This window comes from Gekko japonicus, unplaced genomic scaffold (genome assembly GCF_001447785.1).
Source record: "Gekko japonicus isolate JY-2015 unplaced genomic scaffold, Gekko_japonicus_V1.1 scaffold381, whole genome shotgun sequence".
Lineage (NCBI taxonomy): Eukaryota > Metazoa > Chordata > Lepidosauria > Squamata > Gekkonidae > Gekko > Gekko japonicus.
In genome coordinates this window covers 1,013,990-1,038,062 of record NW_015172016.1, presented here as the reverse complement: position 1 = coordinate 1,038,062, position 24,073 = coordinate 1,013,990, and the positions used below count along the sequence as shown (strand labels likewise).

The following is a 24,073-nucleotide window of genomic DNA, read 5'->3' as shown; positions in this document are numbered from 1 at the left end:
TGAGAGGAGCCTCAGTTATGAAAGAAAAACTCCTTACAATAGTAGTTCATATTAAGTGGGCTTTGGTCCTGATTAACAAATGTCGATGAGGTAGTTTTAATGTAAGCACTTCAACAAAAAGCAACCATTAAGAACATAACGGAAGCCAATGTTGGATCAGGCCAATGGCTCATCCAGTCCAACACTATGTCACACAGTGGCCAAAAATATCAGGTGGCATCAGGAGGTCCATCAGTTTAGTAATTTTCGAAGAAACACATGGTATATTTAGAAATGTTAAGGTAGTTTTCAAACTCTTACATGGTCACTTTAGTGATGACCATCATTTCAATTGTGTGTCTTCCTGGAAGAGGAGAGTCTGCAAGTTGTTCCTTGTTGGCCTCGAATGACTGTAAGGGCACAAAAATGCTTTCCATTTCCCATTTGTAGAGTAATCCTTGGACAGACCAGTCAGCACTGAAAAGACAATATTTTCAGCAGTAAAGAAATTTGTAAACATTTGTCATTCAAAACCTGACTGCAGGTGAGCAAGCCTGTGCTTTAGACTGGCTTCTAACGCTTAAATTCTATAATCATGCCTCTGTTAGGTTAACAAGAAAAAAGATACTGTGGTAAGCAGCATCAGAAATACGGAGAAAATGGTGATACAGATTTGCCTTTGGGGGCATGGTATCCATGTGGCATCCCAGGTTCTCTGTTCAATCCCCAGCATTTCCACATCAGGAGAACAGCAGGTGATAGGAAATACCTGTCTTAGCTGCTGCCAGTTGTGGGAGACAGTACTGACAGGCTAATAATCTGACTAGGACAGCTTTGTGTGTTCATGTGGCTGAAATAAGTTTCAGTAAGTGGAAACCTGGCATAACAGTACCTTCTAACTTGATGAGTAGTCCAGAACTGAGAACATGGATTCTTCTCCATTAAGTAGTGCACAGTACTTATCACATCTTCAAAGTCTGTAATGCAAATAAATATTGTAATTGATGGATATTTTTTAAACTCAATGGTCCTGCAAAGGGAAGATTCTTAAAGAAATTTAGTATACAACATCACTAATGCCTTTTTATATGTTGTCCTTTTGCTGTACTTGAACATCTATATATGGCAACAATTTTTAGCCTACACACTTTATAGGGGCTTGTAAAGCTGAACTAGAAACAAAAGAATGCACAGACCTTGCAAGCCATGAACTTTCTTGAGAATAAAACTTTTTGAAGAGGTATGTCTAGCGCACACACCCCTTTAACCTAAAAATGGGTTGCCATTTCATGGGTCAGGAAGCTTTGTTTGAGACTGCACTATATTCTGTAGCCATAGCTGTGTCAATTTATCCAAGAGATTGATCAAAATATCATCCCTTGCAGATGGTTGCCATTCAAAACACAAATGCTATTCAGCTCAAAGGAACGGAAAGAGAATATTTTTCAGTTTGATTTGATTTATTAGATTTCTATCCTGCCCTCCCAGCCGAAGCTGGCTCATACATTTTGCATTTAATGTACAAAATATATTCTCAGAAATACAGCAGTAGATAAACATGAGCCCATGTCAATTCCAACTGAATGCATACCTTCTGGTTCAAAAAATACATCTGATGCCAAAATAATGTCTACTGGAGGCAAGGCCAATAGGGCAGGTGATATCTGACCCCAGGTGAGTCCTGTTACCAATACCCCAGAGAGATTATTCATCTGACAGCTTCGATGACAGTTGTCCAGACACTGAGGAAGTGCTGCATTATCTGACAGTATAATTTCAGCTCCACATCTTGCCGCCACTATTCCAGGAAGGCTCACACCTGCTCCAAGCTAAACAGAATAAATTTGTTTTTAGCATACCTTCTGTAGTTTGGTTTTTTTAAGCCAACACATACATAATTGAGTTTAGTAATGCACCCAGTTTTTCTCTGGAGTACTAGGAACAGTTGATTAGCAGTTCATGGCATCTTAATGAAAGAAGACAAATGTGGACAATCACGACTTAATCAGAGAACAAATGCAAAGAAAACAGTCGTGAGAGTCTGACTCAGATCAAGCAGTCAACAAGACTTGCAAAGAAAATGCTTTCTGTGTATTATGGTCAAAAGCACTACAACACAATACAGTAAACAAATTCCTTTAAATCATAAGAAAATCCTAGCGTAAAAATACATAATCAATGTCTCCAGATTATATAACGTTTCAAAATTGAATCTTCCTCAGGAAATAATCTGTAGTGTACAAAAATGCAATTCTTTAGAATGTACAATGTGAACAATGAAAAACTGTAAAATCCAAATACAGTTTGTCTTACAGAGTAGTACAAAAGCTCTCTTGCTCATTAAGTGCTTTACAAAAAGTCATGAAAGAGCTGCAATATAATAATATTCCTCTTATGAAAAAATACAAAGATCCTTTTCTTATGATTCGAAGAAATTTGTTTATTGTGTTGTAGTGCTTTTGACCATAATATACAGAAAGTATTTTCTTTGCAAGTCTTGTTGACTGCTTGATCTGTGGGTCAGACACTCACAACTCTTTTCTTTAAATTTGTTATCTTAATGAAAGATCCATTGCATACCAGTTCTTAAGGCCTCCAGCATAAAGCCCCCTTTAAGTTGTTCAATTTACAAGGTAAAGGTTTCCTTTGCTTGAAAGCCAGTCGAATCTGACTCAAGGGGACGGTGCTCATCGTTTCCAAGCCGAAGAGCCAGCACTGAAGAAGTTTCCATGGTCATGTGGCCGGCATGACTAGACGCCGAGGCACATGGAATGCTCTTACCTTCCCACCAAAGTAGTACCTATTTATCTACTTGCAATTTCTTGCTTTCGAACAGCTAGGTTGGCAAGAGCTGGGGCCAGAGATGGGAGCTCACTCCATCACGCAGCACTCAGACCTCAAACTGCCGAACTACCGACTTTACGGTCTGCAGTTCAGCATCTTAACCACTGAGCCACTACATGCTTAATTCAGAAATTAACTATAGGCAGATCTATGCTTTATTTCAAGCTACTTGGTATAGTTCTGCAGGAAAATTAGGGTGGGAAATAAGTTCACATGAGATGTGCATCAAGCATATATAACATGCTATCAAAAATACTGTTAAGGTAGCTTGCAGCATTTATTAATCAAATCATTAAGAAGGAAATCAGAACTGTAATGTTAATGAAGTCACAATAATAAATACTTTTTAAGTCCAGCAATAAATAATGGAGCCAGAAAAACAAGGCAGGAGAACTTAAGAAAAAGTTTGAAATAATAAAATTGTATTTGCCTGGTACCTGACCAGTTTAATGCCAAGCAAGTCTCTGTGGGGACAGTCCCAAAGCAACAGAAAAAGCCTTTCCCCTGATGCTCAAGCACCTTATAAAAGTGAGGACACACCCGGCCCATAGCTACAATGGGGCATCTGGGGGCTGCCCCCCTGACTTACTTCAAAGGCCCCCTTAAATGTCCCCTGCCTTCCCATCTGGCAAGATGACAATGTGGCACCTGACGCAAATTCTCCCTGCACTGGCGCTGCTGCCTTTCCTGACGCAAACACCCCCTGCACTGCACTTTTCTCTGGGCCAGTTCCTGGTCAAGAGGCAGCCTCTGCTGTGCTCTCCGCCCAGCCTCCGTGACTCAGGCTGATTCAGAGGCTGCCGCGGTGCCACCAGTGGGGCTCTGGCTCAGCTGCCGGGGGGCAGGTGGGGGAGGCAGAGTGCGGACGGGCGAATAACTTCATCACCGCTTCTTGGCCCGCAGCACACTAAGGCACATAAAAGGAGTGCCAGCCCGGCCGGGCAAGATGACTCCATCCCAGCTTCTCTCTCTCTCTCTCTCTCTCTCTCTCTCTCTGCAGCTCCATGCCGCCTGGCTGCCCCCTGGCCTCTGAGTCCCACAGCTCCTCTCTGAAACAATCTCTCCCACCTGGCCCACCTCTCCACTGACTTTGGTGCCCACCTCTTTGGCAAGGTGGCCCAGTGCTCCCTGGACTGGAACGTGGCCTGCTCTACCCATGGCGCTGTCTCTTTCCTGGCCATGCTGCAGGCGGTGGTGGGCAGAGATGCAGTGCCAGCTGGAGCGCCCTAATGGATGCTGTCTCTGTAAATTGGTGTGTAAGATCTTACACTGTTCAATCTTCTAGCCTCACTGTGAGTTAATTAAATTACCTTTAATTAAATTGGCCAGTATTCCCCGAGGAATTAAAATGCCCCGACTTTAAAATTCCTGGCTATGGGCCTGGGACACACTGATCAGGGCCTCTGAAATTGATCCTCATCAGGTAGATCCACACTGGCCTGTAGGCCATACAAGACTATTTCGTCTATTATCTTTATGATAGGGCAGGGTTTCTGTTCCTGCTTTTGAACTATAGAAAGACAGAATTACCTTTGGGTTCCAGGTTTGTGATTCTCCATTGAGCTTGACATTATCCTAAATGCTAGTCATACAAAATCACACCCTTAGAGATCTATCCCAAGCTACTAGCTTGGTTTCAAATGCTGTTTAACTGCAACATACTATGAGCGAGTCTAAAGCCTGTTAGCTGCCTTGGGCCTGCTTGTCAGGCAAGGTGGGGTATAAATACAAACAAATAAATATTTTAACACACACCCCTCAAAAGCCATTAGGTGAACTTCAAAATGCCATACCTCCAAAATGGTCTTTTCAAAGACTAATCTTCTGTGAAACCACACATATTGGGCCAGAACCACCGCGCAAGGCCAAACATGCATACCATACTGGGGGTCAAGAACCTGAAGAAAAAAAATCATGCTTTAGAACATGACTGTGGTAACAAATGTATGAATGCATTTTTCAGTTTCTATAAGTTCCCTACCATTTTATACTAGTCATATGAGATATAAGAAACCTTAAATTAACTTTAATAGCCCACCTTGAGTAGTTTGTACTAAGCTATGGAGTATATACTTTTCTGTGGAATACTGTAATTGAAAAGGAATTATGGAACAGGTTACGGAGAAATGTGGATCCCCCCCCCCATAGCTAGGTGACTATAGAAGGCATTGTTCTATATATTGGTGTGGGGGCAGGGGCATCTATAGATTCAGTGAGTATTATTCCATAAGACAGAGTTTTCTTCTGACTGGTTAGCTTTTAAGTCAACCACGCAGTACCAGTGAATTTCACAGTACCCATCATGCAAGACCTAAAAAATAGTCTATACAATAGAGTAGCCTTTGTACAGATGTTAGGAAGGCTTTCCCTTTGTTGAGACTCTGCTAGCAAAGTAAGATGTAATTATTCAGGTGGGCTTTTAATGCTGTCACCTAATTTTTAATTAACATTATTTGCTTTGCTTGTAAAGGTAAAGGTTCCGTGGTCATGTGGCCGGCATGACTAAACACCAAGGCGCACGGAACGCTGTTACCTTCCCACTGCAGTGGCTTTGTTTGTACCCCACCTTTTTTCCCAATGGGGGCCTAAAGTGGCTTCCATCATTCTCCATAATTTTTTTATCCTCACAATCATGATGTGAGATAGGTTAGGCTGAGTATGTGACCAGCCCTTGGTCACCCAGCAAGCTTCCGTGACAGAGAGGGAATCTGAACCTGGCTTTCCAAAACTCTAACCATTATACCAGACTGGTTCTCAGGGAAGCACAACTCTGTGCCCCGTGCGTCCCCAGGGCCCGATGTAGGACATACAGGTGGAGTCCAATGAGTTGGATAACTGTTTATTGCAATGAACAAGAGATATAGAACTTAATGACTAAGCATCCGTTAAGACCAAGCTGATCTCTCTGGCCCAGACAGGAAGGGCAGGTCTTATACCCAAAATGACATCACATTAGTTTACAATCAACAAAGAACATAATTGGACCCAGGTAGGTTGGCATTATATGAGCTGGCATCCTTCCATTGGTGTACGCCACTTTGGGATAAGGTTACAGGCATTTACATTGCTGATCTGACGTAGGAACATTAAAGAAAATTGAGGTCTTCATCTGGAATTCTTCAAGGACCTTTACATTTGTATGGGAAGAGGAGCTTCCCAGATAAGATGTGAACCGAGACACAATATTTGGCTCTTAGACATCCTGGTGCTACAAAGGAGGATGCTGTTTAAGAGATACAGAGCCATTGCTATGTTATTCTAATACAGAACAATGAACCATAAATCGTCCTTCAGAGAGATTCAATGACAAAGGAGACTGCAATTGACCAAACAGTTTTGGTTTTAGGCACATTCCTGTTCTTCTGCTTCTTGAGCTGACTCAAGGTCTTTTTACACAAACATATGCTAAATATCATGCAACTTAACTGTATTTCTTGGCTAACATCAAATATATTGGGTTAAGTAATCAATATACTATATGAATATAAGCATGCATACATATCAGAGATAAACAAAAATCGGATTATCTCCTTCCCCTACAAGTCTCCCCTCTTGGTGAAATGACCACTTCAAGGCTCATTGACACCATCACTGTCCTCATTGATAGGGGGAGTATATTCAGCACAATATTCAGCTATCAGCATCATACGCTCAGTTTTCGGAACAGGAGGATTAGGAACTGAAGAAACACAACAGGCTATGTGGGAGGGGATATACTGAATGCAAAGACATATCCCACTGATAAGCAAAATCCCAACCAAAATGAACATCAAAACAGTTTTGATCGAAGACCCAAGCCCCATAAACCAGCTCCCAAACCAAATGCTCCACCCATTAGAAATTAAAATACCCCATGACATATCTTTGATATTCTTGATATGGTTTTCAATAGACTGGGAATGATCACTTAAATTCAAGCAGCACATGCCCTTGAATTCCTCACACCCATGATTGGCCCTCAGTAAAGATAGTCAATGGCCGTACAGTTCTGGATGTTAGCCTTCTCAGTAGCATGTAGATGTGATAGCAGGCCTCCCAATGCCTGGGAGGTATTGTTCATGGTGTGTGCAAGGAGGCAGGCTAAGGCGTTGATATTCTTAAGAGTTCACTGCTGCGAGGGCTGGGACCCTGAAAAGAGATGCTGCTACTGCCATCGATTCACCAATGGAGAAGAGCTTCATGGAAGAATCGTAGGTGTCATCAACTTCAGATAAACTCCATCGGGTCCGGGAAGTAGCAGGGGTCGTTTTCCAGGGGGTGAGAAAGGGTGTCATATATCCCAGTGTGCACGGGCCGCCCACCAGATTTGCCAGGATGTAAGAATAAGCAACGAGTCCACAGAACACAAACCATCCGGTAGGTAGAGTTGTGTGTCTGGTGTGCAATGGTGCTGATTTGGTAAGGTTGTATTGGATATTCCAATTGATGACATTGAGGCAGGTGAGGGTGCAGCCTTTAAAATAACTAGAGGTCTGCTCGGACAACTTTAGCAATCTTGACCAAAAACACGTCCTTAGTTGGAAATCTGGTTGTGTTTCCCCAGGTGTAGATGGAGCCAAAGGTCGGGACATGGTGAGAGTCCCAATGGGGAGTCCTGTCCTGAAGTTTCTGCACACCGATTGGCATACCCCATAGGCAGGAAGAAAACATATTTACTTGTTTTTATGGATTTGTAATTGTCTATTGTTTTCACTATCACTGTAACCCCCCCCCCCCCCACACACACACACACTCCTCCAGCAGCAGGTCAGAGTCCAGGGCTGCAGTGCCCTCCAGTGTCTAGCCTGGCCTTAGTTAAGGCTCAGTTACAGACAGGAAGAAGATTCTCACCTTTCACCCCCTCTCTCTTAAGCCATCCATCTTTCCCTGAACATCACGACAGCAGTTTGTCTCTTCCTTCTTGGCCTTCCTTGGGCTTGCCTAATAAAAGACTATCTGGGAGTGAGCTGACTTTAGACTCCATCAATGTCCTCTCTTCAAGATGGAAAGTGAAGGGAATGAGGGCCAATGGCCTCCCTGGTTGGGCCCCTCCTCTCCTGTCCCACTGTCCAGAGGCTTTAAGAAACTGGCCTGCCTGCCTAGGTTTTAGGACACCCCAGCTACTGCCAGTCTTCTCCGCTGGCCTGTTCCCAGGTGCAGTCTGCTTTCCTTCTAAGTCATGTGCCAGGGCTGCCAGGCTCTGAGGCCACTGCTGGCACATTCCAGGTGTGACCTCACCCTTGATCCTTTCTCCGCAGCCCCTGGGTGCCTGCCTGCCTGAGTGGTGTCAGAGCAAGGTTGATCCCCTGCCAGAGTCCCCTCTGGATCACATGAGTGCAGAGGTGGAGCTGCCAGCCCCATATGCCTCCTTGAGTCCAGTTTCAAAGAAAGATGGGTTAAAATACTCCAAATAATTTCCCTTATATATAAAAGCCGAATGGTGGTGGCACTTCTCTAGAACATTCCACACGCTCCGGAATTGGTTGGTGCCCTGGTGTGTCACTCAGAATCTGTCCCTATCCACTGGCTGCATTGCTTGAGTCTCGCCTCCAACATTCTAAACAGTTTGCTGTTCCTCTTCCCCCCATAGCCAGTCAGAACACAGAGGTTATTTGCATATGCAGCCTCATTGGCCTTTGCCTCGGAACACAGAGGTCGTTTGCATATGCTGCCTCACTGGCCTTTGCCTCGGAACACAGAGGTCGTTTGCATATGCGACTTGACTGGCTTTTGCCTCTAACATTCTAAACAGTTTGCTGTTCTGAGGTAAAATGTGTCCAATCTCCAGGTGAGGGTTGGAGATCACTCAGAATTACAACTGCTTTCCAGATGGCAGAGATCAGTTCCCCTGGAGAAAATGGTGGGCTCTGTATCCTTATATGCTGCTGAGGTGGCCCCCATATGACAGCCAATGTGATGTAGCAGTCAGGGCTTCAGAGCACGGGAGAGGCTGCAGGTGTGTGTGTGTGAGGTGGAAATAAAAGTAGGTTGATGATTGGCTGGGAAGGAGATAGAGATGCCAACTCCAGGTGAAAAATTCCTGTGAGGGATGGTGCCTGGAGAGGGTGAGATTTCAGGAGGTGTGGGACCTCGGACAGGTACAAAGCCATAGACGCCACCCTCCAAACCAACCATTCCCTTCTGAGGAACCATCATTGCCAATCTCCAGGTGAGGGCTGGAGATCACTCAAAATTACAACTGTTCTTTAGCTAACAGAGATCAGTTCCTCTGGAAAAAATGGTGGACTCAGTGTCATTATACCCTGCTGAGGTCGCCACAGCAAATTGACACTGAGTGTCCAAGGCTGGGGCACCCACCCAGAGCCTCTTTCTAGAGGCCGTTGTATTTATTTCCACAACGGGCCTTTTTCCTTGTTAAATAGATATTACAGATGGTAGGTACATCATAAATACATCTAATAAGAAGGGGGACCGCGATACTCATGGTGGGGGGGAGTATTCCCCACAGCTCCCGACCTGCAGGAGGAGGAGGAGGAAGCGGCAGCAGGTCAGGCCAGCAGGCGGATCCATCAGGCCCATCAAGCCTTCTCCCTCTTCCCCCTCCCCCAACACCGGCAGCAACCTGAGGCCCGCAAGCCTTCTCCCCCCCCCCCGCGGCATCGAGACAGTTGCCAGGGTGTTCTCTTGCGCATGTGCAAGGAACGCTCTTTTACTTTTGGGGGATTTAAGTATCCCCCGTATAATTTTTTCAACTTTTTAGATTTTTCTGCACACCCGGGGGCTGCTCCAAGTATGCAGGAAAATCTCTGTGCCCCCCAAGTGCCCCCGATGTGCGGATTTAGTTATCCGCACGGATGGGGCAACTTGGCTATTAGATATATAGATAATCAATATGGTCCCATCTGTGGATACTTAAATCCACAGATGTGGGCCAGGTAGAGAGAATGAAGATTTGCTTTTAAATTTTGGAGACCCCCCCCCCCCGGGTTTGCAGAAAGATCTAAAATCTGCCCAGATTGGAGGGGGGATTAATTCCCAAAACAAACCTCTCTGCACTTTTGCAGAATCTTAGCTGCCAGACCTGCGTCTCATCGCCAGGCTGTGAGGCACTGTGGGTGGGGAGCCAGTGGCACAGCAGTGGTAGTACTGTGGATGGGGGAGAAGGAACCACCACTGCCATGAGCCCTGCTATCACTGCCAGTCCTCACCAACTTCTTCACCAACAGAGAAAAGAAAGCGAGAATGATAGTAAGGCATGGGGAGAAAGAGAAAGACAGAGACAAAAGTAGAAGAGGTGGGAGAGATGGAAAGAGAGAACAAGAAGGGTTAGGGTTAGAGGGGAGGAAGCAAATGCAGGCGGGTGGGATGGCCACTCCTGCAAGTTCCTTATTAGTCTCTGCTTGTACATAACCAATTTTTGATGCTGATCATTTGGATGCATGAACACATGAAGCTGCGTTATACTGAATCAGACCACCAGTCCTTCAAAGTCAGTATTGTCTACTCAGTCTGGCAGCAGCTCTCCATAGTTTCAGACACAAGTTCTTTCAGATCATCTACAACCTGATCCTTACTTGGAGATGCTAGGGATTGCACATGGGACCTTCTGCATGCCAAGCAGATACTCTACCACTGAGCCACAGTCCCTCCCCATAACACTACCAACGATCATATTTGAAGATGATCATATTTCAAAAACTGTGTATGCACACGAAAGCTCATATTTTGAATAAACCTTTGTTGGTCTTAAAGATGCCACTGGACTCTAAATTTGTTCTACTGCTTCAGACCAACATGGCTGACCTCCTGGAATGACCACATTAACTCTTGTTTACATAACTATGCAACATTTGAGTTGTGAGCAGATGTAGCAATTTTTGGTATTAATTACTGTGATCAAAAGAGTCCAGTCATTCCATACTGTGATCATACAGTTCGAGTCAAAGTGGACAGTACTGCCATCAGTAGTATTAACTCCAGTAACTGTTACCTAGCTACAGCTAATTTCAAGAGCAGAAAACAATTACTATGGAAGCTGGATTCTTTACTAAATGCTGTATTTGCTAAATGAACCTATTTAAATAGGACAAAAAAATGGGAGTACGGGATCATTCAACTCATATATGTTTGCCTTATTTATGTAACTTGATCTACTTTGCTTTGATTTTAAAGAGTAATTTTAACTTTTTCAATTTATTTCTCAAAACAGTGCTTTAATCGCTACTATGAAAATAAACATTTTTGCTCTTCAGACATAAGGCTTTCTACTAAAAGCTGAACACAAAAGCATCCCCACGTGTGTAATTTTCTAACATTTCTATGTATACTTCATTTGTTTTAAATCTGTAGATCTTAGACTTCATTTCTTCTTCCTTGTACTGAATAATTCTAAATTCTGCTTATTATAATTCCTTGGACAGAAGGGCCAACGCTAGGCTAGAAAAACTAGAGAGAGAACACAAGTAAATATTAAAAATAAATAATAGACCGACACCTCTGGAATAAGCACCACCAGCACTGATTTCGGGTGTTCTCTTTCGTGCTCCTCTTGCCCTTCCGCAAACCTGTATTTTCGCACGGTGAATTTGGGTGCCGAACAGCACATTAAATCCAGTTTTGGGAAGCCTGCCGATCCGCGGCGCTTCCTTCGCGCCTGCATGCTGCTTTGCTGAAGCTTGACTTAAATGTAATTGAGCCATTCAAAGTCAAGAACAATTAGCGCTCGTTTCGTCAAAATGTCCAATCATAGGCGGGGACACCGGAAAGGCACCAAACTGGGGTGGTCTTTGCACAGATCCTGCCCTTGCTTTTTACACGCGTAACCCGTTTCTACGTTGAGTGGGAATTTTCCCTGGAGACGCCATGTTGTTTAAAGCCCCTAGTTACTGGCTAAAAGAGAAAGACGTGGGGACAGAACACCCTGGAGAGACTAAAAAATCTGTCACGAATATCAGTGAGACACAAAGCAGGCTCAGTAAACATGTAGCCCGATCCTAAGATGAACTAGCCACCGTTAAATCCACAGTGGGTTTCGGCGCGTTTAATTCTACATAAGCTCAAAATGGAAGTGGGAAGGTTGCCACCTTTTGTTTCCCAAAACTGTGACTGCGCTTCTAAGCACAGCCCGAATGCGTTCCCCTGAATGCTAAAAGCATATGCACGTCTGCGTAGGACGTCTCTGGCACTTACATACATTGAAGTGGGGAGTACAACACAGATTGTTTCGAATGTATAGGTCGATTTAAGAAAAAAATAAATAGATTATGGTCTTTTTTTCCCCTTTCAGCTGTCGCACTCTTAGCAATGTACATTTAGTATTGCCGCTATGCTTTCTGGCCCACCCTCGACCGCATCTTGTACGACAGCTATGTTGCTAAAACGTGATCGTATGTGGGGACGTCGATAAGAGCCTGCCTTAGTTCTCCACATTCCACTGCCATGGCGCAGCTCGTCTCGCGCTGAGTACTCAAGATGGCGGCGGAAAAGTCGTTTCCTCTACCTCCCCTTATCCTTTCCCGTCAGACTTTCTCTCCGCTTCTAGAATGACCAATGGGTTCCGGCCGTTTCCGGGAGGAAAAAGAGCAGCAGCCAATAGGAAGAGGCGAGGGATCAAGCAAGCAAGGAAGGAAGGTTGGCTGGGTAAAGGGAGGTAGCGGTGCCGTGTTTCAAACGGCGTGGAAGTTAAATTTCTGGACGGCACTAGTGCTGCCTCTGGAGAGACATCCAAGTGGCGAGGAAGGAGAAGGCTCCGGGGACATGAACCACAAGAGCAAAAAGCGCATCCGCGAGGCTAAGCGGAGCGCCCGCCCGGAGCTCAAGGACTCTCTCGACTGGACCCGGCATAACTACTGCGAGACCTTCCCGCTTAGCCCGACAGTCTGCAAGGTGAGGGGGTTGGAAAAAGACCGGGTGGGGGAAGGTTATGTGGGTTTTCGAGCGCACACAGGAGTTAGGGGGCAAAAGATAAAATTGTGTGCTAGGGCTGGTGGGCGTGAAAATGTGTAGGGAGCCCATCCCAGTCTCGGAAGGACATTGGTAAGATGTAGCTGCCCCATAACGTGCTTCAGGGTCCTTATTAAGCGGTTTGTAGGCTTCATTCTAAAGTATTCACTATTTTATTTTGTACATATTTTGTGTCGTAACGGTTTGTGGGAGGTGTCCTGAATGACAGTCGTTTGAATGTAACCTGGTGTGTCGGTAGAAGTTTAGATAAACATATGGAGCAGAGGTCGGTCAATGGCTATTAGCCACATAGAAACTCTCAGTCTGGGGCAAGTGATGTACTGTATTCTTGGTGCTGGGGCTGCAGTGTCCTGGCCCCACTGCTGGACCTCCTGGTGGCACCTGGTATTTTTGGCCACTGTGTGACAGTGTTGGACTGGATGGGCCATTGGCCTGTTATGTTCTCTTATGTTCTTATGTTAAGTGTTGGTGCAAGGTTTCCCTTTACATTTTTAAAACAAAGTTTGGCAGACTGGCTTTCAGATGTATGGATTATATGGGCAAAAGGGGTTGTTAAAGTGATAACTATCTGGGGTAAGTGATCGCTTTAAAAACTCTGTAGAAGTGCTGGGATGGGGAAGCTGCTGGTGTCATTCCAAACCAGGACTGAGAACTGGAGGCAAGTGGAAGAGATATCTCATATTCTAGCCCGCTGGGTACTAATTTTAGGCTGTGCTTGGAGAAGGTCAGGTATTGTGAAAGGGGACGTTTTTTTGCATCAAAGTGGTGGGGATCTGATACTAGTGAAATGGGGCTAGGCTGCCAGGTTCAAGAGATATATTGGAGGTTTGATTGTTGCATGGAAAGGAATTAACCAGTTTCATACCAGAGGTGCCAGATGGCAGAAAACCTGGGGAAAGTGTAAATAAGCACCTTGCATCTTCAGCATTGACAGTCAGAAACTGCACCCAGAATGGGTCAAAAGTGGCAAGGTGAGACCTGCTCTGTCTCTTAAGAAGATGAGTGATGAAAAAGGGCTGGAATACTGCATATATATTAAGTTATAATCATAACTGCTTGATCTTTGGTAGCTGGAATATAGGCCTGCTGTTTTGCAATTTGGAGATCTGCAGAATTTCTTGAAACCTCGCAATGCATCTGGAGCCATGACTCCTTTGAAGCTGCCAGTATACTGAATTAGACCATTGGTCTCTCAAAGTTAATATTGTCTACTCAGACTGGCAGCAGCTCTCCAAGGTCTCACATACTACTTGTTCCTTTTAATGGGAGATGTCAGGGATTGAATCTGGGACCTTCTGCATGTGAAGCAGGTGCTCTGCCCCTTGAAGCAAAGCCCCTCCTCCCCTTCGAATAGGAAGAGAATAATCAAGGATTCACAATGGTATTCCCTTTGTACAACTTCTTTCCTCTCCTGTTGTGTGTCCTGTTGTGTAAGTACTTTGTATTTTTGTCCACTTTGGGAAGTTATTGGATTTCATGGTTTATTCATTTAACATCTTGTGTGCTTGCATTCCTGTATAATGGGAGGTTTCAGTGACGGGGAGACTATATTTTCCTATCTGTACTAGTTTCCAAAAACCAGATATGCTGATTAGGCTCATATTATGCATATACAGAAGGAATCATAGAGTTGGAAGGGACCTTCAGGGTCATCTAGTCCAACCCCCTACACTATGCAGGAAATTCACAGATACCTCCCCTCCCCCAATGAGGGAGAGGCCCAGAAGATGGCAAAAAAACTCCAGGGTCCCTGACCAAACTGGCCTGCAGAAAATTGGTTCCTGACTCCAAAGTGGCGATCAGCATTTCCCTAGGCATGTAAAAAAGGGCTACAAGAACTAAGCACTGATGCAACCCATCCTGCCCTCCCTTCTCATGATCTACCTAAGTTCATAGAATAAGCATTGTTGTCAGATGGCCATCTAGCCTCTGGTTGAAAACCTCCAAAGAAGGAGAGTTCACCACCTCCTGAGGAAGCCTGTTCCACTGAGGAACTGCTCTGTCAGGAAATTCTTCCTAATGTTTAGCTGAAAACTCTTTGGAGTTTTCAAAGGAAGGGTTGCATCAGTTCTTAGTTCTTGTGGCCCTTTCTCACACACCCAGGGAAATACTGATCGCCACTTTGGAGTCAGGAACCAATTTTCTGCAGGCCAGTTTGGTCAGGGACCCTGGAGTTTTTTTGCCATCTTCTGGGCCTCTCCCTCATTGGGGGAGGGGAGGTATCTGTGAATTTCCTGCATTGTGCAGGGGGTCCCTTCCAACTGTATGATTCTGTGATTTAATTTCAACCCATTGGTTCATGTCCGATTTTCTGGGGCAACAGAAAACAACTCTGCACCATTCTCTATATGGCAGCCCTTCAAGTACTTGAAGATGATTATCATATCACCTCTCAGTCATCTCCTCTCCAGGCTAAACACACCCAGCTCCTTCAACCTTTCCTCATAGGACTTAGTCTCCAGACCCCTCACTATCTTCGTTGCCCTCCTCTGGACATGTTGCAGCTTATATCCTTCTAAAATGGTGGTGCCCAAAACTGAACACAATACTCTAGGTCTAACCAGAGCAGAGTAAAGCAATACCATCACTTTGCATGATCTGGACACTATACTTCCGTTGATAGAGCCCAAAATTGCACTTGCCTTTTTAGCCACCGCATCACATACCTGACTCATGTTCAGTGTATGGTCTAGTAAGACCACTAGATCCTTTTCGCACATGCTACTGCCAAGACGAGTCTTCCCCATCCTATAATTATGCATTTGGTTTTTTCTATCTAAATGCAGAACTTTACATTAATCCCTGCTGAAGTTCCTTTTATTTGTTTTAGCCCAGTTTTCCAGCATGTCAAGATCATCCTGACTTTGTCTTCTACCATATTTGCTACCCCTCCCAATTTATATAGTTATTTATTTATTTATTCAATTTATACCACACCATCCCCGCCAAAGCAGGCTCAGGGCAGCTTACATAAAAAGTTAAAACACTTAAAATAGAACGTTTGTAAAACCATTCATAAAGTGCATTCCCTCTATTCCTTCATCCAAATCATTTATCAAGATGTTGAACGAAACAGGTCCCAGGACAGATCCTTGAGGCACTGCACTTGTCACTCTTCTCCAAGAGGATGAGGAACCATTCACAAGCACTCTTTGGGTGCGATCTGTCAACCACTTATAGACCAACCAGTTACTACCTAACAGTAATAAGATCCAAACCACATTTTACCAACTTGTCAACAAGAATATTATGTGGAACCTTATCAAAAGCCTTACTGAAATCAAGATAAACTATGTCTACAGCATTCTCCTGATCTAGAAAGGTACTAACTTTCTCAAAAAAAAAAGAGAGAGAAGAGAAAGATAGGATTAGTATGAAATGACTTGTTCTTGAGAAACCCATGCTGACTCTTAGTAATCACAGCCATTCTTTCTAAATGCTCAAGGACTGACTCTTTGATTATTTGTTCTAAAACTTTTCCAGGTATAGATGTCAAGCTGTTGGGTCGGTAGTTATCTGATCCTCCTTTTTCCACTTCTTCATCACCCACCTCCAATCTTCTGGCACCTCACTTGTTCTCCAAGAATTCACAACAATAATGGATAGAGGCTCAGAAATTACATCTGCGAGTTCTTTTAGTACCTTTGGATGCAGTTCATCTGCCTCTGATGATTTAGTTTCATTTAAAGAAACTAGGCTGATCCTAGGCTGCAGCTCCCTTCCCTCATTGTGTTCTGTTTTTGCCATGTTGAGGATCGTTTCCCTTACAAGAGAAGACTGAGGAAAAGTAGAAATTGAGCAGTTCTGCCCTCTCTTCATCACCTGTTATAATTTCACTTTCTTGTCCCCACAATGGGCCTACCATGTCCTTGCTCTTTTTCTTACTTTGCACGTAAGAAAAAAACCCTTTTGTACAGGGAATGTGGACTTCAGACACATGACATGCTGCTCTTTCTGTTTAATTATGATACCATACAAGGCAGATTTTTCCTACATCCCAGAGCAGCTAGTTTAGTTTTAAGGTTGTAGGAGGGGGGGGGGGAGTCAAAACACATTAGAAAATTTTTAGGATGCTGTTTACTCACTGTTCTGTGTTTAACCCAGAGGCATTGGAATTCTACAGAGATTGTATAACTCCCTTCTCTTTAGTCTTGAAAGACTAGAGTAGTGACACAAAATAGAACTTGAGCTGTTGCAAGTATAATTGGTATGTAAGAGAAAACCCAAGTCTTGTAGTGACAACCATCTTTTCACCTTTGAAGTAGAAAGATACAGTATAAATAATTTAAAGAAATTAGCTTCTTCATGTAATATAAAGTCCTGTGTCTCCTGGGCAGTGAATGGTGCAAGAAAATATTCAGTTAGATTTCTTGTTCTATTTGTGTTTGTGTGTGTCTGCATAGGATGAAGTCTCATGTTTGCATTGTATTCAGGCCTCCTTTGGATCTCTTTATTCGGTACAGCATACCAGTGGAGAAAACATCCTTTTGGTGTGAGCTGAAATACAGAGTAAAACTTCTGCATACCAGTTTAGATTGAGGAAATTTCTGATCAAGCCCTTTATTAGCTCCTTGGATAACAGTGACCAGCTGTAAAACGTAATTTTTGGATGCCTTCAGTAGCAAATTATTCTGTATTATTCTTCTGATTTTGACACATCATTCACTGAATATTTCAGGTATTTCCAAAGCCAGCATGATTCAGTGTAAAATAGACATGCATGCCTTGGTTTCTTCACTTGCAGAGCAGGTAGACTAATGTTCAGCTTTCATTTCAGAGCAGAGTATTTCAAAGTTCTGTGTACACAAAAGAGTTATTAAAATGGCAGTGTGAATAATTATTTCTCCAGTTCACAAGATAATCTTGCATTTTGCTTGAAGACGCCAGTTAATATGGTACTAGATATCAGAATGCTGGTACTTTAATTATTAAAATATTTCTGCATTGCACTAAGCACACAAGACTACCCTTTATTAGACCATCTACTCTTTTTAAAAGATTGGCTAGTCCAGTAAAAATGCTTTGAATTGCATGGTATTTTTCCTCAGGAAAATTTTATAAAAATCTGCCTTTGTATTTCGTGGACAGATCTGTATGTCTTTAGAACAGAGAAAATGAGCAACTAGAAAAATGATTTGTTTATCTTTTGAGTGACTGGTTGATTCAGTAACAAGCATTCAGTGCTCTTCACTCTGTGAGACTAGCAGTGCAATCCTGTGTGGTGACCCCTTCTAACTTTACACAGAGTTGCATTGGAATCTGCAATCGCATGCACACATTTCTTGGAACTAACCTCTTTGAACAAAATGGGACTGATTTCTGAGTAAACATACATGGAGTTGCATTGAAATATAATTAATACTCTGCTGTTCTGTTGCACATTGCCCTTATTTTAAGAGTCATTCTTCTCTTGTTCCGCAGGACAACGTGGAAAGAGCAGATGTGCTTCATTTGTCAGTGGAAGAATTCATTGAACGTTATGAAAAGCCTTACAAGCCTGTTGTCCTCCTGAATGCTCAGATGGGATGGCCGGCTCAAGAGAAATGGACTCTGGAGCGCCTGAAGCGCAAGTACAGGAATCAGAAATTCAAGTGTGGGGAGGACAATGACGGTTACTCTGTGAAGATGAAGATGAAATATTACATTGAGTACATGGAGGCTACACAGGACGACAGTCCCCTTTATATATTTGACAGCAGCTATGGAGAGCATCCTAAACGCAGGAAACTCTTGGAGGACTACAGGGTGCCCAAGTTCTTCACGGATGACCTGTTCAAATATGCAGGAGAGAAGAGGAGGCCGCCATACAGGTAGGGCTAGAAACAGCAAAGATGCCATTGGACTATTTTTTTTTTAGAATTGCATATAACAGAAAAAGAGTGCTTTGACAGTTTTTCTTCATCCTTCATGTTCAGTTCAGGTAAACTGGAGTACAGGTGTTGCATTTTAATTCTGAAATATTTAAAGGAGGCTTCTAGTTATGACTCTAGTACAAAAAACACCCAGTTGCCTAGGGGTGATCTAAATCATTCTTAAAATTCTTCAGGTCATTCCTAACTATAAAGCAGTTATTGATAACAAGCTTGTACAGTTACTGAGTCTCAATCAGTACTGATAGTTTTAAGGTGCTTTCACACACTTCTAAACATTTCTCTTTATTCTTTTTGCATCTCCTCTGGTGTACATAATTGAATATAGATATCATATCCAAGAGGACTGGTACATGTGCCAAAACCAATAAGTAATTCAGTTTTTTATCCTAGAACAGTGACATATAATCATGACTGTTTCTGTGTTTATGCCTTTGAGGCATATTCTGATCATTTATCACTACTTGGTTTGGCAGGATATTAACCCTGTTGTACTGCTTGTGGTGTCTACTGCTCTGCTTTTATTTCATTAACAAGATGTTTTAAAATTTGCCTACCAGCCAGACATTCAAAGCCACAAGTATAACACTTGCATTCTGTCTGTGCTAGTGTATTGTAGAGTTATTTTTTTGGTAAACAAATTTTATTTTCTTAGGAATTCAACATATAGAAATAAACCATTTCATCCTTTCCATTGTCTACCCCATTCCCATTTCCTCCCCTCCCTCCAGTGGCTTCCCGCAATGCTTCCCCCCCTACTCCACATTACTTTACATCATCAATTATATCATTTTCTTATGATTACAATCTTAAGATAACATCATTTGACTTAATATTGCTCTAAACATATTAAGTTTTGTTTCACATCCCAGTTCTTTTCCAGATATATTTTAAAGTCTCTCCATTCTTCAAAAAACATGGCGTCTTCTTTGTTATTCAATTTTTTTGTGATTTTATCCATTTCAGCCATGAACAGAACTTTTTGTATCCAGTCTTCAATCTCTGGTACTTTCTCTGTTTTCCAAAATTGTGCATAAATCATTCTCGCAGTTGTAATTAAGTACCAGAATAAGGTCTTTTTAGTCGTATTGATTTCTTCCATTTTTAATCCCAAAAGCAGAATTTCTGGTGTCTTTTTGAAAGAGCATTTCAGTATTTTTTGCATTTCTTTGTGGACTTTTGTCCAATAGTCTACAGCTTTCTCACAAGTCCGCCACATATGGTAAAATGAGCCTTCGTGACTCTTACATTTCCAGCATTTGTTTGACATATTCTGGTTCATATTTGCGATTTTTTTCGGAGTCATGTACCACCTATACATCATTTTATAACAATTCTCTCTAAGATTAGTACAAGGCGATATCTTAATAGAATTTTTCCACAAATATTCCCAGGTTTCAATCAAAACTTCCTTATTCATATTTATTGCCCATTTTATCATTTGCTCTTTCACCGTTTCCTCTTCTGTATACCATTTTAACAACACTTTATACATTTTAGAGATATTTTTTTCCCCTCCACTCTCCCAAACATTTTCCATTTCATTTTTTTCCTCTCTAAAACCATAATTTTTTTTATCTGATCTAAAAAGATCGTAAATTTGCATGTATTTCAACCATTCATATTCATATTCGATTTCATTCTGCTTTTTCATTACCCATTCTGTTCCCTCTTTTTTAATTAAATCTTTATATGGCAACCAATCCTTGTCTCTATGTCTTGAGTAAGATGTTAACACTTCTACTGGTACAATCCACAATGGTCTTACATCACGAAAATATTTTTTGTATCTCATCCATACCACAAACATGTATTGTAGAGTTTATTTTCAGCCTTGGTTGTGCTTGGTCACCCTAAGAACACTCAAGTTGGTCATGGTAGAATGATTATAAAACACATTCCAAACACTGCACTTTGCTTCTTGTGAAGCTGAAATACAGTGTACAGGGTATAGTAATTAGAAGTCACTTTCTGACTTCCCAAGGGTGGAACGTAGTACCAAACATGGCTCTAGGATAAGATCAAGGGAGCTATGTTGAGATAAGATCTTTTTCTCTTGCTTGAAACTTGCTTTTAATGTATTGTAAATTGTTCATTTTATTGTAATTTATTGTTTTAATCATTGTATTGTTTTAATCTGGCACTTAGTGCCCTGTAAGCCGCCCTGAGCCTTCGGGAAATTCAAATATAAATATAAATAAATAAATAAATAAATAAGAGTTTTGGGACAAATCCATGCTGTGGGTAACATTGCTTCATTCTAGTGCTGTTTTGGTTTATTTATATGTTGCATATATGCTTTATCTATGCTTTAATCTCATCTGTATTTTCTTTCTGACTTGGGGTGATTGGGCCGTGTCTCATTGTTGGTATAAAATATACTTACAGATACCTACCATATGAAAACATCACTTTTGAAAAAGTTATGCTACAGACAGTTCAAACAAGGTGTTTGTTTTTTCAAAAAACTAATTTCTGTTAACTCAATTAAGTGATTGGTATAAACCCCCCCCCCCCAAAAAAAAACAAAATCCTATTCAATGTCGTTAGTTTGCTTTGGGGTCAAACTAGATAATGGAGCAGCCAAAGGTCTGATCCAGGGATGCCACTGCTGCTGAATGCCATGAGGGCCTCCAGACCACTGAGACCATCCAATCTTACCACCTCATGTTTTTTTAAGTGCCACAACTGGGGGTTGTTTTGGCACTTGGAAAGGCACCAGGAGGAGGAGTAAGATGGGGCCTGCAGTGCAATGGGACCAGGCGGTCAGGATAGGGTCCTTGTGGAATTTTTAAATGGCCAGAATTCACCTCTAAAATGCTGTAATGCTTACTTTAGCCCTAAGAGTGCTGGTAATTTCACAAAGCAATTGTATAATCCATTCTACCATTTTACAGAGCTGCATGTGTAGATCAAGTCTAAACTAGTGGCAACTGCTGCCTCCCCATGCCAATGGTTCCATTTATTTATTGTGTAAAGCAGTATTTCCGCTTATCATTGCTAAAGAATAGCATTGGGCAACTACATTGAACTATTGGTCTCCTTGACTATCTGAAAAGAATCTCTATAATGTCATACTCTTTGGTTGTCTTTTTTTCTAAATTAAAATGCCCTGGTCTCTGAAGCCTTTTTCTCATAGGAAAGATCCCCTTGGTAACTTTAGTTGCACTTCTCTGAACCTTCTTCACCTCTCTGTTACTACTGCTTCTATTGCTGCTTTTAACTTAGTAGCCAGGTGTGGCAGCCGCAATACCAGTAACAGAATAATTCTTCAGCCAAAAAAGAAGTTAGTTTTGAAGGAGTACGGAAGAAAACCTTACAAGTATTTCCTATTTCATCTTGTCATAAGTTGATTTTTTTTCAGTGCAGCCAGCATAATATTGGCTGGAGAGGAGAGCAGCCTGCATGCCTGTACACCCACACACATTATTTAACTTTAAGAACAGCAGTGGTGATTGCTCTAGTCGAGGAAACTGCACTTGGTGGGCTCATAAGGATAGTTTCAGTGGGAAGGGAAGGGGAGTATTTTTTCTTTCTCCCATGCAGATGTAGCCCTATCTCAGTTCTGCCAGCATGAATGGGACTGGAAAGTTATTCCACTTGTCCTGGTCCTAGTCCTACACCTCCCCCCCCCCCCTTTCTCCTCTCTGTCACTGCCTCTGCTTTTTGAAGTGTTTGGAAGATGCTGCCACTGACCAGCTGGCAGCCTTCCTCTAATCAAATTCTGCCTGTTTGACTTGTGGTTATATCTCAGCATCTTTCAGGGAAGAGATAGCCATGAAACAACCTTCTGCTATCTTCCTGTATCCTTTCAGGTTTTTGTTTTTTGCATTTGTCATTTCATGGTTCAGCCGCCTTTCTGGATGGGTTTCTGCTTTGTGTGTGTGTGTGTATATTATCAGTTTACAATTTATTACCAAAATTTGTGTGTGTGGGGGGGGTCATTTGGACAGGGTTTGTACTTCTTAGAGGAAACTACTTTGCCTTCTATAGCCTCCTTGAGACTGTCAAACTTTTCTGGCATTTTTTCAGTTTTATTTCTACCCTTTCTGCATGAAGGGGGGATAGGTCAGTGGCTGAGGCCCAGGTTTAGCTTCTTGGCACTTGTGGTTAAAAGGACGTTGGCTAGCAGACCTCTTCTCAAAACCTTAAAGAGCATCTGTCAGTTATGAGATCTTACGAGATGGCAGTCAACGCCGCAAAGAGGGAGTTCTATGCGACTACGATTGTGTCCACTAGCTCACGCCCAGCCCAATTGTTTAAAATGATTCGGTCCATAAGAATTCTGCCTCAGGGCAGACCAAATACTAGGGAATTGGATATTGGCTGGGAGGCATTTGCTATCTTTTTCACGGATAAAGTCTTGGAGCCCTGCCACGACCTCCCCGCCACACTTGAAACAGTTAGCAAGCTCGAGGCTCCTTGCACGTCCTCGTTTTTGGACTATTTCAGTCCGCTCGGCCTGGATGAAGTCGACAGATTGCTCACAGCTGTGCGCCGAACCACATGCAGCCTTGATCCGTGCCCTTCCTGATTAAAGCTGTCCTCGAAGGGTTCTGAGGTGCTCTCAGGGAAATTATCGACATGTCCCTCTCTGAGGGGCAATTCCCGGGGGCACTCAAGGAAGCGATGGTCCGCCCTCTTCTGAAAAAAACATCTTTGGATCCGGCCGAATTGGCCAACTATCAGCCGGTTTCCAATTTGCCCTATTTGGGCAAATTAATTGAGAGAGTGGTGGCGACACAGTTGCAGGGCTTTTTGGATGACGCTACCGTATTAGATCCCTTCCAGTCCGGTTTCCGCCCAGGATACGGGATGGAGACGGCGCTGGTTGCTCTGACGGCTGATCTCTGGAGGCATCTGGATCGTGGCAGTATTGCTGTTAGATCTGTTGGCCGCGTTTGACACGGTCGACCATCAGCTGCTGACCCACCGCCTCGCCGACATGGGGATCCAGGGGCTGGCCCTGCAATGGCTTGCTTCCTTTTTCCAGGATTGAGGGGAAAGGGTGGCGCTAGGGGAACAGCAGTTTAGGAGACACTGACTGGAATGTGGTGGGCCTCAAGGACAGTGCTGTCCCCGATGTTATTTAACATCTATATGCGCCCCCTTGCCCAGATTGCCCGGAGACATGGGCTGGGGTGTCATCAGTACGCTGATGATACCCAGCTCTATCTGATGTTGGATGGCCAGTTGGACTCCAGACCGGAAGATCTGGACCGGGCTTTGCAAGTCGTGGCTGGTTGAATCCAGCGAAGACGGAGGTCCTGTGCCTGAGTCGAAGTGGTTCAGGGGTGGGATTCCTGCTCCCGACCTTCGGTGGGGCACCATTGGTGCCAGTGCCGGAGGTTAGGAGTTTGGGAGTGCTCCTGGATGCCTCCTTAACATTGGAGGCCCAGGTAGCAGCCACTGCAAAGTCGGCCTTTTATAATCTTCAGCAGTTGGCTCCCTTCCTCAGTCGTGACACCCTGGCTACA

At 43.2% G+C, this 24,073-nt stretch overlaps 2 protein-coding genes across 4 annotated transcripts in view; one reads left to right on the top strand and one right to left on the bottom strand.

Moving 5' to 3' along the window:
- Nucleotides 1-61: 61 nt before the first annotated feature.
- On the bottom strand, nt 62-12,243 carry METTL23 (methyltransferase like 23). 3 transcript variants are annotated; one of them, XM_015420418.1, is made up of 5 exons: nt 12,178-12,243; nt 4,617-4,721; nt 1,571-1,808; nt 872-956; nt 62-456 (listed from the first exon to the last, which is right to left on the bottom strand). In XM_015420418.1, exons 1-5 carry the CDS (start codon nt 12,190-12,192, stop codon nt 297-299), a joined length of 603 nt encoding a protein of 200 aa, XP_015275904.1. In that variant the 5' UTR covers nt 12,193-12,243; the 3' UTR covers nt 62-296. The 3 variants fall into 3 exon arrangements, with proteins under 3 accessions (XP_015275904.1, XP_015275906.1, XP_015275903.1); XM_015420420.1 differs by lacking the exon at nt 12,178-12,243 and adding an exon at nt 11,953-12,047; XM_015420417.1 differs by lacking the exon at nt 12,178-12,243 and adding an exon at nt 11,258-11,497.
- Nucleotides 12,244-12,394: 151 nt separating this feature from the next.
- Nucleotides 12,395-24,073, top strand: part of JMJD6 (jumonji domain containing 6) — a 42,009-nt gene continuing 30,330 nt past the window's right edge. The window contains exons 1-2 of the mRNA XM_015420413.1: nt 12,395-12,648; nt 18,148-18,536. Coding sequence (XP_015275899.1) covers nt 12,520-12,648; nt 18,148-18,536 — 518 coding nt within the window. The 5' untranslated portion in view covers nt 12,395-12,519. The remainder of the gene's footprint in view (nt 12,649-18,147; nt 18,537-24,073) is intronic.